This window comes from Nothobranchius furzeri, chromosome 1 (assembly GCF_043380555.1).
Source record: "Nothobranchius furzeri strain GRZ-AD chromosome 1, NfurGRZ-RIMD1, whole genome shotgun sequence".
Taxonomy (NCBI): Eukaryota; Metazoa; Chordata; class Actinopteri; order Cyprinodontiformes; family Nothobranchiidae; genus Nothobranchius; species Nothobranchius furzeri.
Window position 1 is genome coordinate 81,102,944 of NC_091741.1, and position 14,159 is coordinate 81,117,102.

At 43.0% G+C, this 14,159-nt stretch overlaps 1 protein-coding gene across 1 annotated transcript in view; it reads left to right on the plus strand.

Moving 5' to 3' along the window:
* The window catches only part of gfra4b (GDNF family receptor alpha 4b), a 102,122-nt gene extending 89,511 nt beyond the window's left edge, over window positions 1–12,611 (plus strand). Inside the window, exons 7-8 of the mRNA XM_070550577.1 lie at window positions 11,218–11,378; window positions 12,240–12,611. Coding sequence (XP_070406678.1) covers window positions 11,218–11,378; window positions 12,240–12,380 — 302 coding nt within the window. The 3' untranslated portion in view covers window positions 12,381–12,611. The remainder of the gene's footprint in view (window positions 1–11,217; window positions 11,379–12,239) is intronic.
* The last annotated feature ends 1,548 nt before the right edge of the window (window positions 12,612–14,159 follow it).

The following is a 14,159-nucleotide window of genomic DNA, read 5'->3' on the forward strand; positions in this document are numbered from 1 at the left end:
TGAACCCTGAAGTTGACTGGCAGCCAGTGAAGCTGGAGGAGAAGTGGGGTGATGTGGGTGTGTTTGGAGGACTTGGTCAGAAGCCGAGCACAGGCATTCTGAACCACCTGTAGAGGGTTCAGGGAGGTTCTGCTCAGACACGTGAAAAGAGAGTTACAGTAGTCTAAGCGTGAGGAGATGAAGGTGTGGATAACTGTCTCAAGTTCAGAGCGAGACAGAATGGGACTCAGCTTAGCAATGTTCCTGAGATGGAAGAAGGAAGAGCGAACAAGAGAACTGACATGAGAATCCAGGGTGAGAGCTGGGTCAAAGGTCACGCCAAGATTCCTGATGGAAGGTTTGGTGTGGGAAGCAAGCTGACCAAGAGAGTCTCTGACTTTGGGAACCAGCTTGTCTGGGGCACAGATGAGGATCTCAGTCTTATCTTCATTCAGCTGAAGAAAGCTCCCAGTCATCCAGGTTTTGATAGAGTCTAAGCAGGTGTGTAACAGCTGCAGCTTAGACATCTCATGGTGCTTAAAGGAGATGTACAGTTGGATGTCATCTGCATAAAGATGGTAGGAGATTCCTTTGAAGGAGCTCAGGATGTGCTGAAGAGGAAGCAGATATAGGAGGAAGAGTAGAGGCCCCAGCACAGAACCTTGTGGGACACCATGGGTAAGAGAGGTGGTGGAGGACCTAAACTTTGAGACGGCCACTGAAAAGGAGCGCTCAGAGAGGTAAGAGGAGAACCACTCCAGAGCATTGCTTGATAGGCCTACCCAGTCTCTCAGCCTCTCCAGTAGCAGGTGATGGTCAACAGTGTCAAAGGCTGCAGTCAGGTCAAGCAGGACCAGAGCAGAGCAGTCCCCTGCATCACTGTGAGTCAGAAGGTCATTAGAGACCCTAAGAAGAGCTGTTTCAGTAGAATGAGCTCTACGAAAACGTGACTGGAAGCTATCATAGATGTTATGTTCATCAAGAGCAGCTGTGAGTTGTTTAGCCACAACCTTTCCCAAGATCTTGGAGATGAACGGAAGTTTAGAGATGGGTCTGAAGCTACTACGGAGAGAGGGGTCGAGACTCGGTTTTTTAAGAAGCGGGTGGATTACATCATTCTTAAAGTAAGCAGGGACCTGACCAGAAACCAGAGAAGCATTAATTATAGAGAGCACGCTGGGACCGATGGACTGAAAAGCACTTTTAAACAAAGATGAGGGTGAAATGTCGAGGGGGCATGCAGAGGTCTTCATAGAGTTAACTAGTTTGGTTAACTCAGGCAAAGAAACAGGAGCAAAGCTATCTAGGATGATGGGCCTGGTTGCAGTCGGGAGAGGCAGCGATAAGGCTGAAGGAGAGATGCTAGATCTAACCTTATTGACTTTGTCCACAAAGAAAGACAGAAAATTCTCACAGTCTGTAACAGAGTGGATGGAGGCTTTAGGAGTAGCAGGAGAGACGATGCTGCTGATGGTGTTAAACAGCACCTTGGGGTTCCCTTTGCTCTGGGACACCAGGTTGGAGAAATAGGAAACCCTCGCATCTCTGACTGCAAAGTTAAAGGATGTCAGAAGATCCTTTAGGTGCAGCAGATGGACGTGGAGATGGGTTTTCTTCCACAAACGCTCAGTTTTTCTGCATTGGCGCTTCAGGCTGCGAAGGCTGTCATTAAACCAGGGAGTAGGGTTCACTGCAGGAACTGATCTGGTTCTGACAGGACAGATGTTGGCCAGAATGGAGAGGCAGTGCTCGTTAAACTGAGAAGTTAAGGAGTCTGGGTCGTTATCAGAAGAACAGGGTGGATCAAAAGCAGCAGAAAAATTGCTAGCTATGCTCTCATTAAGAAAACGAGAACTAACCAGACGGCGAGCAGGAGGTGGGGACGCAGAAACTGACAAGTTAAAGAAAATGCAATGGTGATCTGAAATATAAACGTCCTCAAGACAAACACTGTCAGCATTTAGACTCAGGGTAATAACAAGGTCTAGAATGTGCCCCCTGGTGTGTGTGGGGCCAGAAACATGCTGGGTAAAGCCGAAGGTGTCCATAAGGCTGGAGAAATTCATGGCAAAGTGATCTGAGGGATCATCAACGTGGATGTTAAAATCACCAACAATCACCAGTCTAGACAGCTTCACAGTGGGGGATAGAAAGTCACTTAACTCCTGAAGGAAAGAACCGCTTGGACCAGGTGGACGATAGACCACAGCACAGTAGAACGGCTCCTTATGCCCGACTTTAATCAGCTGCAGTTCAAAGGAAGCAAAGTGACCAGAGGTTGTAGAGCTACATGGAAGACGGTCTCTGAAAACAACAGCTAGGCCTCCACCACGACCAGAACCCCCGAACTGGCTAAGAAAAGAATAACCACTCGGGCAGAGTTCAATCAGACCAGAATAATCAGATGTTTGCTGCCAAACTTCAGTCAGAAACAGAAAATCCAGGTTTTTAGACAGAATTAGATAATTGAGCAGGAAAGACTTATTGTTAACAGAGCGGGTATTTAATAGAGCCATGCTGAGTGAGGTGGAGGAATCAGAAACTACAGAAACAGCTGGAGTTAGTGGACGTAAATTGGCAGGGTTAGATCCACTGTGTTTATAAAAACCACTTATGGAGGGAACAGGAGGAGAAACCACTGAGGAATGAGGATAAACCGACCTTAAAAAACTTGGACGGATGAACCGCACTGCAACGCGGCCTGGCGGGAATGCGGAAGTGGCGCTCAGGTCACCAAACAAAGGACAAGAAGCTAGAAGATTGCGCCGATGTTTACCAGATAAACCACGCTTTAAGAGAAGTCTTATTCTCACCTGGATTCCTGCTCGTTTACCTCTTTTCCTCCGACGTTTTCCCGGGACCGGACAAACATTGCTAGAGGTGCGCAGCTCTGGATCGTCGTTTGGTTCCCGGCCGGTGCGTCGCTCAGGTAAACAAACTGGATGGTAAATCCTCGGTGCATCTTGGGCGATCGTGAACGAACGGAAGGACAAAAGAGTCTGGCGATCATAGGAGATGGTAGCAGGGACACTACTGAAGAAGATCGCAGACAGGAGCAAGGTGGAAAAGAGGAGATTAGTGGAGAAAAGTTTGAAAAAGTGGCCGGTGGCTGCGGCTAAGCCAAGCACAGGCGCCATCCTGTTGCCGACCACACAACAAGGACTGTTGAAAGCAGCTCATCACCACCAGGGTGTGAATTGAGATTAAAGAGCACAGACTCACTAAACCATTAATGCTGCTCAGAAAATGATAACTTAGCTTCAAGAACTTGAGAAGATTTAGCTTTTTTTCCTACTGTTAATTTAATTCATATCATGAACTTCAACTTCATATGAACACTTGTAATTATTGGTCAAATAATTAAACAAAAAGCATGGGAATGTATGTTTGTTTTGTTATTTCTTTGCTGAAACCTATTAATCAAAAACCTTTACAAGAACACACTTGGAAGAAAAGGTTTGTTTTTAATGACAGTGGACCCAATTCTAGGAAGCAAAAAAAAGAAAAAAATGTTGCTTTACTTTAAACTGGTGAATATATTCACTACTTTTTTTTACTTGTACACTTACATAAACCAGAATGTTACACTATAAAAGATCTTAACATTAACACTAGGTCTCAAGCTCTGACAGCAACTACTATAAAGTCCATCTAACTCTTTTCACATCACATCACACACTGCAATCACCACTCTGACTGAGTAAGATGGCGCTCGCGCGGGTGCACGCTGCGAGCTGCTTGTCCTCTTTATGCAGTGGTACCTTGCTTTTTACTGGTTTTTATTGGCGTTTTATTGGCTTTTGTGCATTTTTGTTGTCTTTGATGACTTTTTTTGAATGGTGTGGATCCTCTGCTGACATACGATCGAGCTGTGCTGCAGAGGCTTCGTCCTCCCGTTGATGTAGCGGGTAGCGCGAGCTGGGAACCTCACGGATGGTGCTACTGGTTGGACTGCCCATGTGCTCTCTCCCCCCAAGCCGTGATGTGTCAGCCCTCTGTCCGCCCCAGCTCGAGAAGGAAGCATCGGAGAAGACGGGGAAAGAGAGGTAGCCGGCGCATGAGACGTCGGGCTGGATCCCTGAAGAAGCGGCTGGTCCGATTCGGCACAGCTTCTGACCCGGTTGTTCCGAGATGTCTTACGGATTACTCCGCGCCCTGCCTAGGGAACTTGGCCGGCTCTGAGGGTGAGCTGGCACAGCGCCACGGCCAATCGGCTCGAATACCTCGCGAGACTGGGGTTTGCTGGGAGAATCTGCGCTCGGTTACAGGCACAGAGTTGGAGAGGACTGGGCCCGTGCGCGATCCCGGTGCTGCAGCCCCGCGCAGACCCAGTTTGGTCTAGTCAATGCCAGGCCTGTGCTGAACAAAACTTTTATTCTTTGTGACTTTTTTATTCAGCATGACTTGGGTTTTCTCTTTATCTGTGAGTCATGGATCCCGTTTGGTGACTCAAGCGCCCTGCTGGAACTGGTACCACCTGGCTGCTCCTGTTTTAATATCCCCAGACCACGGGGCAGAGGTGGTGGGCTGGTTGTTGTTTTTAAATCCAGCTTTCCTTGTAAACAGCTTACACCCACCATGTCATTTTCTCCCTTTGAACTGTGCCTATTTGAACTGTGCATCTCCCCCCGCCTGCTCGTTGTGCTGATTTATCGCCCTCCAAAGACTGACTCTAACTTCCTTAATGATTTCTGTGATCTTGTGGCAGACTGCATCCTAAAACATGACTATGTCCTATTTTTTGGTGATTTTAACATCCATATCTGCTGTCCTGAGCTTGCTAAAGGCTTTTTGAATTTGCTAGATTCATTCAATTTGACTCAATGGGTATCGTCCCCAACTCATGCCAGGGGACACACCCTGGACCTGGTTATCTCTTTTGGTCTCCCTGTCATGAACCTTGTGACTTTGCCTCCTGTGTTCTCTGACCACTCTCCTATACTCTGTGATGTTACGTTGCCATGTCCTGTCCCTGTGTGTGAAGCTCCAGCTACTAGTTTCAGAGCCCTGGATGCAGAAACTATTTCAAAGTTTGTGGACTGTATGTCTGTAAGGTTAGAGACCTTTAACCCTGATCCATCTAACGTTGATCACTATTCACAACACTTTGATGTACGTTGTAATCAGGTCCTGGACGTGGTTGCCCCTCTCAAGCTTTGCAAGTCTAGGCCTAAGAGGGTGCCTTGGCTATCTGATGTCACACGGGCTTGTAGGCGGGCGTGTAGAGCTTCTGAGAGAAAGTGGAAAAAGGATGGCCTACAGGTCTCGCGTGAGTTGTTCAGAGCATCACTGGTTGCTTATCATGATGCTGTGAGGGCTGCTAGAACTGCATATTTTGCAGACATCATCGAAACAAACTCCAAGAATCCCAGGATTCTCTACAAAACACTTAATTCTGTTCTGGTGTATCAAGAGCCTAGCTCCATGTCTCCTACAGCTGCTGGAAAAACTGAAGATTTTCACAGATTCTTTGTTCATAAAGTGTCGGGCATTAGAGCAGCTATTTCTGGTAACTCTGTTGACCCTGTTCCAGTTCCTCCATTACCACCCACCCTGAGCTCCCTCAATACTGTTTCATACTCTGAGCTGAGTAAGCTTGTTGCGAGGCAGAAGCCATCTGGCTCTCCACTTGACGTTCTGCCGCCTCGTCTCTGGAAGGCTGCCTTTCCGTGTCTTGGCCCTTCACTTGGACAGATTATCAATGGGAGCCTCAGCACAGGTGTTGTCCCAGCAGCTTTGAAAGCAGCAGTTATTCCGCCAACCCTGAAGAAACCTGGTGCTGATGTCTCTGTGATCACAAATTACAGGCCTATCTCTACCCTGCCTTTTACATCAAAACTGCTTGAGAAAATCGTTCATCAGCAGCTGGTCTCACATTTAGCTGACTCTGATCTGTTTGAGGTTTTCCAATTAGGGTTCAGGTCCGGCCATAGCACAGAGTCGGCTCTACTGAGGGTCTTAAATGATATCTATCACTAGATCAGGGTACATCTGTGGTGCTTCTGTTGTTAGACCTGACAGCAGCCTTCGACACAGTTGACCACGCGATTCTAGTCGATCGCTTGGAACGATGGGTTGGGATCAAAGGGTCTGCTCTGGACTGGTTTAGATCGTACCTCCACAACAGGACATTCTGCGTTAAACTGGGTGATGTTTTTTCATCTTGGGAGGGGCTCCGCTGGGGGGTCCCACAGGGGTCGATCCTTGGTCCTCTTTTGTTTGCCATTTATCTGCTACCTCTGGGGTCAATCTTTCGTAAACATGGCCTATTATTCCATCTCTATGCTGACGATTGCCAGATTTACTCTCCATTGTGTCAGGAGAAAGGTCACTCTATCCAATACTTTGTGTCCTGTCTTAACAAGGTGAAGTCTTGGCTAATGGCCAACGTTCTACATCTGAATGAGGGAAAGACAGAGCTCATTGTTTTTCACCCCAACAGCAGGAATGTGGATCGTTATGTTGATCTTAGCCATCTTTCTCCCTACTCAAAACCAGTTGTTACCAGTTTGGGGGTGAAAGTTGATGCTGGACTTAAATTTGATGCTCACATCAATTCTATGATCCGGTCCAGTTTCTTTCACCTGAGACGCCTTGCATATGCTGCCGAGAGCCCACCTGGAGTGGGTACTGCATGCATTTGTAATTTCTAGGCTTGATTACTGCAACTCTCTATATGCAGGGTTGTGTCAGTCATCACTGCGTCGCCTACAGGTTGTGCAGAACAGCACAGCCAGGTTCCTGACTGGGACCAGGAAACGGGACCACATCAGTCCGGTTCTGGCCTCCCTGCACTGGCTTCCGGTTTGCTATCGCTCACAATTCAAAATCCTCATCTTTGTCTACAATTTCTTCCAGAGTAATGCTCCTCCCTATCTGGCCACGCTCCTGAACAAACATTCCCCATCACGCGCTCTGCGCTTTTCTGACCAAGGCCTGTCCCTCGTTCTAGGTGTCGTACTCCCTGGGACCGGGCTTTCTCAGTCCTAGCACCAACACTCTGGAACCAGTTGCCACCCTCTGTTAGGCTGTCCCCATCTCTGCCAGTCTTTAAGAGTCGCCTAAAAACACACCTCCTCTGCTTGGCGTTTCCGGAACATGTTTGATTTTTGTCCCGCTTTTATGTTGAATTTATTTCACAGTTTTCATTGGTTCACTCTATCCATTGTCTTACACATTTGTCTTGTACCAGAATGTTTCACCTATTTTGTAATTTGTATTTTGTAATTTGACTTGCTTTTATTTTTGATTTATTCAATATATTTACCTTCAACTGAACCATGTTCAGCGCTTTGGGCTTCCTGACAGGGTTGCCGAAGGCGCTTTATAAATAAAGCTTTCATTGATTGATTGAACTCCAAGGACAAAATATGAACTTTTTTTTCCACAATGTTCCATTTTCCATAGAACTTTACACACACACACACACACACACACACACACACACACACACACACACACACACACACACACACACACACACACACACACACACACACACACACACACACACACACACACACACACACACACACACACACACACGCTTTTAAATCAACTGGCCCGCATTGAATGTGTGAGTATTGAGAATGTGCTTTAATTTACTTCGTAAGGGCAGGAAAGGCAGCTTAGTTATCTTTCCCACTGCCCAAATGCTCTATTCATTTATTTTTCTTTCTATTCCGGACTCTCACATTTAATACATCTACCTGTTCATATCCAAATATTATAAATAAACGTTTGGTCATAAATTTGAACACACATTCTAGGAGGCTTTTGGACATCTAAACAGAAATAATAAAAATGCAGAAAAATGAAATTGCAGCTTGTTCTGATTTCAAAGCTTAGCATTTTTAGTCAAATCAAACACAACCGTGTATGCACTAATCAGAATAATTTGTATTTTATAGGCTGTATCTGTCATGACACCCAGTCTTTCACCCTCCTCTGCCTCTGCTGCCTCCTCATCAAGCCCTCAGCCACTTCACTCATCTCACCTGTCCCTGTCATCAGCTCATTACACACACCTGCTCCCCCTGCTATATATATTCACCAGCCAGCCACCAGTCCTCTGCAAGATTATTGAACACTTTTTGTTTGTAGATCTTCCAGCTTTGCACCTTGCTTTCACAGCCTCTGGACCTCGTTTTTTCACCTGACCCCTGCCTTGAACTCTGCCTGCCACCACGACCCTCGCCTGTCTACTACCACATCTCCAGCCTGCTCCCTGTACCTGCTTGTCCTGATCTGGTGTTGATCCACGCCTCCTCTCCGACTCTGTCTCCTGCCTCGCCCTCCTCTAGTAACGCTACATCAATAAAGACTTTTTATGAAACGTTTACTGTGTTTGGTATCACAGGTCTTCCAAGTTCTGGTCGTGACAGTGTCAGGGACTATTCAAACAGACTCAACATGTGTAAAAAAAATCTAACTGAGCACCACCTCACCCCTGCCACGTGGACCTCAAGGGATAAACCATCAATCCTGCTCAATGGTCAACTTTCCTCGTGGGGTCACCCATAAAGACAGTGGAAGGGTATAACACATGTTTAAATATCAGTACCCATCCTCTGGGGGAGCTGTGGCTGTGCTCGGGAACCATTTGGTGGTTTAACACCCCAATCCAATCCCTTACAGCTGAGTGTCAAGCCGGAAGGCATTGGGTCCCATTTTTAAAAAGTCTTTGGTATGACCTGACCAGGATTTGACCCCAATCTCCCAGTCTCAGAGCAGACACTCTACCACTAGTCCACTGTGCTAGGTTTCTGTTAGTGAGGTGTTTCCAAGTTAGACCTTTTGTAATTTGTGCAGCATTAATGGTGTGCTCTTTGTTTCCCATTTACACACTCACTTTATCCTTTTCCATTATTACACCATGATTTTCTTAAGTTCAATTTTCAGCTAATTTATACAAGCAGAAAGATAAAAATGAAACTAATGTATTTTTTTCTGAATGTAAATCCCCCCAATGCAAACAAAAACGCATGAGGTGAACTTGTTGGGTCGTTTGGCTTCAGGTTGCTATAGTGCATTCGTAAGGAGTCATTTATTTGCAACAATGTAACTGTGGGTGGTGTTGCTAAACACCAGCTACAAGAATGCATGGACATGGGATGTCCAATACAACAGAATTTTTAAACTCTAATCACATGCTGCTGACCTCATGTTTAGACTTCTAATCAAATGTATTCAGTTCAGCAAAATCACACCTTTATCCCCTTTTTGTATTTCTCTGTGTGTTTCCGTTTACCTATTGGTTATTTCGTTTTTGTCTATAAATTCAGAGTTAAAGAAATCCTGAATTACTTTGAAACAGTAACACAAAAAGTGAGTAGCATTATGAGTTGCTTTTATTTATGATGCAGTATTTAAATCATTTTCATTTTAAGTCAGTGAGCCTAAGTGGTCCATTAATGCAGTTTAACCTATTTAAGTCTCCATAGGTGTAATAGGAAGAAAGAAAAACAATCCCAACATGAAGACTGAACGTGTCCTAGGATTAACCCCATGTGGGTTGCTACGATTCAGCCACGCAACGTCCATTTGAAGGATTGAACCATTTCCACACCACTGAAGTAATTTAACTGCCTTCCTTGTTTTATTATCCTCTTCCACAATCATTAACTCAAGACATGCTAATTGCAAAGTATCAGCTAAAGGGTAAAAGTTTGAAATGCTGGCATGAATCCACAGGACTACCAGGAGCCAAAAAAACCTGAAATACATTTTTTAAAGTTTTTGCAAGGGTGACTATGAAACAAACAATTCTGTTTAAAACCGTAGTAAGTGAATCATTAAAGCATCAAAAAGTTGGAAAAAGGAAAAGGTTGATTGTCATTTGAGGTCTACTGAGCCCAACAGTGGTCAGGCGTTGAAATAAATACCTGGTCAAAATAATCCATTTCACCATTCTAGTAAACAGTTGACGGAGTTTGATGTTGGGCTGCAGCTTTAGTAAAGTTTGATGCATGTTCTTAGATTTACACTTACAGTGTCAATATGTTCCAGATAAGGTGTAATTAAACCCCAAACCATGTTCTCTCTAACTGTGGCATGCAACCCCACATAAACACAAAACAAAATTGCATTTTTTTTTCTCATACAAGTTTGCCTCAATCAAAAACCGGTGAATTTAGTGACCTGGGGCCTCATTTATAAACTTAATAAAACCCTACTTGAACTCAGCAAAAAAATATTCACACAAAGCCATTTTCTTACCTATAAAGAACTGCTTATGCGCAGCCACTTTTTTATACATTACACCTGTCCTAGAAATGTTCTCAGGTGTTTCTGGATCACATCCCCCTCCTACACACCCGTTTTCTGCCAAAGACAATGCAAACTACATTATGAATACTGTGCATGAAAATAAACCTGTCTCCAAGTCTGAAAGTGTCATTTTACCTTCTCACTAACGTCTCTGCCAGGTTTCCCCATCTCCAAAATTTTCTCACGCCAGGTCTAAAGTATGTTTAAAGTTGTGCACATTTTTCAGTCAAGTTTTTCTTAAATCATGAATAATGTATACAGGAAAATCATGAAGCTTAAAAAAATTATTAAAAAAAATATTTTTTGACACCCCCCCCCCCCCCCATACATTTTATTCCAAGCCACACCTCCGACCAAAACTAATCACACTGAAACAGTTTTTAGAAATGCTCTGAGCACAGAAAAAAAGAAAACAACACAAAAATAAGTAAATAAATAGTGTAATTACTCAGCTATAATTTCTTTAGCTGCATCTCCCCTCAATTCTGCTAATGCTCATTCTAACTCCTTTGGTGTCTGGCCTCTTGCGACCTTCTTCCCTAAAGTGTAAAGTATTAATGTCCTTTTTGCTGACCGCAGTGAGTCTATGCCAATCCATCATGGAACCTGCACACATGGTGATTATTTTTGGGTTGGTGGTAAGGTGAATTTTCCTGGTGCGTCTTTGCTTGGGCCCCCTACCTTGCAAATATCCAGAAAGAAGACTCAGAGTTATTTGGCCAGTTCTAATAGTTAATTAGGTGGATGTTAAGAGGAACGTGGAGCATAATAACTCAAAGAGAATACTGAATATTCAGTTTTTCCCTCATCCATTAACAAAATATAATGGTGACCAGGAAATCCAATAATACATTTATAATGCATAACTAGAGGCATCTGTCAAAATTAATTGAGACCTGGGTGGAACTCAATGAATGCATGGCCTATGTGATAAGGAAATATTTTTGTATGCGTCCTTTTTTTCCACAGAAAATGCTCTGATGATGTTTGAAACTGAACCAGACCAGCAGTCAACTCTTAGGCAGACCAGCACACCCAGCCACAGCAGGGGAGAGAACAGAAGCAGCACTTCTCAACCAGAAACCATAGAAACTATGAGCAACATTCTGGATGCAGCAATGCCAACACAGGTGATTCTAATCATGGTCACTACAGCAACCTCGCACAATACATTTTAGGAAAGTGATGCATTCTATTTTCCACTCTCCTTTTTTACAGTTTGTATACAGTACATCTGAACAAAAAATAAATAAATCATCGCACGCTACTTTTCTCACACTTTAAGTTACAACCTAATTCCAAAATGGATTAAATTCATTTCACAGTTCAGTTCAGTTAAAGTAGTTTATTATCCCTGTTGAGGAAATTTGGAGCACATTCATTTCGCTCAGAATTTTGCAAACTACACTCCATAATTACAATGTAAAATAATTTATTTATTTATTTTTTTTGAGAAGCTCCAATTTCCAGAAGGGCTCAAAGTAGAGCTGTTCCTCCAGCAGCAGTCCTCTCTTGCATTGAAGAGATGATTCTATTACAATGTCCCCATATGTGACATCACAATTGGAAGCTTTTTGCAACGGCTTGTTTTAGGTCCACACTTCCTAAAACCAAACACTGACAGAAAACAAATAGACACACTTTTTCCACATTTGGAGTGTTTATAGAGGAAGTAGAGATTGACATGGCAGCACAAAAGGATACAAACATTGAGTTTTATATAATATGTCTGCTTTAAGTCTTAGGATTGCAATGTTCTAAAAAATGAGCATCCACACCTACAGACCTTCAACATGCATTGTTGCACAAACCATAAAACAGAAAAGTTCAGGGTAAAATAACCCATTTAAATAATATAAAATAAGCAACTGCAAAGAACATCATAAAAAAGACATGCGATTTTACAAAAAATGCAAGGGTGTAATAATGCGTCTATTCTCTCCATGAACAACGGCAATAAGTGATTAACTACGTTTCATTCTGTTTTTCAGGTTCTTGGGAATGAACTGCTGGTAGGCCATGCCACCCTACCTTCCAGCGGCCACGCAAACTCTGCCTCATCACACAGCCTGATGCTTGAAGCTGCCTTCCACATTGTGTTATTACTTCTTCATCTCCTCTCTGGACAATAAAAGCTGCAGGGATCTGGCTGAGGACCCTTGGAACAGATAGGAGTACCAGCTCAGTCCCAATGACAATGAACCATGTGTTATTATTCCTCCATCTAAATATGTACAGTGATTCTGCTTTTTTTAAACATATATATGAATATCTTATTTTCTAATTTGCATCAAAACAACCCTCGTTATTATTCACAGTGTGGTGAGCCTTCAGACAAGTCTGTACTTTTGTACATTGTGAACAAACCGAGCTGAATTGGAATCAAAGTACTTCTTTTATGGACTGTAAGACAATATAACACAGATATGTGTGCTGCTGTAAAGTGCCATGATGTATGTACCTGTAAAGATCTGAACATCTATAGAAAATTATTGCAGAAATCCTGTGAACCTTGTGTCTACTCTGTCCTAAGTATCAGCAAGAACCTGGAACCGTTCTTTACAAAACCTTCTGAAAAAGGGACACCATTTCTAATCCGTACAGGAACAATGGAGTAACAGATACAACACGGACCTACAAAATGGTCCGATTTACTGAACAGATGCCTTCACTGGAAGGACATAAAAACAATTATCACTCACTCTGTCAAGACTGTATAACTTTGCAGGAGATTGCTCTGTGATGATACTTGGGCTTTAGTGATAACACCACAGTTTTTAGAAGATAAAAGTTCTTCATTTTTATCAGCAAAGACTCGTGATTGGACCTGAGAAGCAGTATGTCTACCTGTCGCTGCTGTGCTTTGTGTTAACGAGTGTAATGCCTTTGATTTCTTATTGTGTTTGTGAACGTTTGCGATGAGGTGCTCAGAGGTTTTTCAAGACGAAGGAGGTCTGGTCAAAAACATTCAATGAACTCTGAAAAGAACCAGATCAGCATTACATATAAAAGTCACAGATCAATACTTATTTGTATCATTCAGTATTTTAAAATAAACAACAACTGCTTTTCTTTGAAATAACTGAAGTGAGATCTCTTATTTTTTAGGACAGTGTAGCGCAAATGATGGGTTTTACCTAAGCTAGTTAAACAAGGATTATGATGAGGTGAATTATTCAAATGCAAATAAAAACTGCATTTACAGTGTTGTGTAGTTTTTGTTATCATGTCTGATTAGTTTTTTTAAAAAGCTCACACTTTGCTCTACTTTAGCAACAGATTACTTCAGGTTTAATAAAAAATAAAACAGATTCCTAAACATCCTGCAAAATATCAGCACTTTAAGCTTTTCATGCTGGCGGAGGTTCTCAGTCATGCAGGTCATGGTAATCCAAAAGGGTTCAGATGAAGGCAACTGGACTTTTGTTTCTTGAGGATTTTTCGTTTCTCATCTGAGGAACTTTGTCAATTCTGACTGGAAAACTGGAGAGTCAAGCTTATAAACTGTAGCTGTCTATTGTTATTTAGACTAACATCTTTCCCATGTCCACCAGATGAGTCTTTCCACATGGGTATTCAAGGAATGAGAAGCAACTCATTGCAGCAGTTGGGGTTAAATAACTTGCTGACAGCTAACAAATAATCGCCCATGTAGCAATTATCCAATAGCAGTCCTGTACCTGTTAGCTTAGTTAAATCCAGGTGGAGACTTTTTTTTATTGGACCAGAGAAGTGAGTAAGACAACATAAAATCCATTTTTTCCACTTGAAAAAGATGTTAGAAAAAGAGACTGAACAGAAGAAGATGGATATGTTGAGAGGTGTTTTGGGGAGAAAAACAAATCTAGTAAAGCTATTTTTGTAATTTCTCCAGGTGACAGCATCCACTCAGCTTAGAAAACAATGAAAAG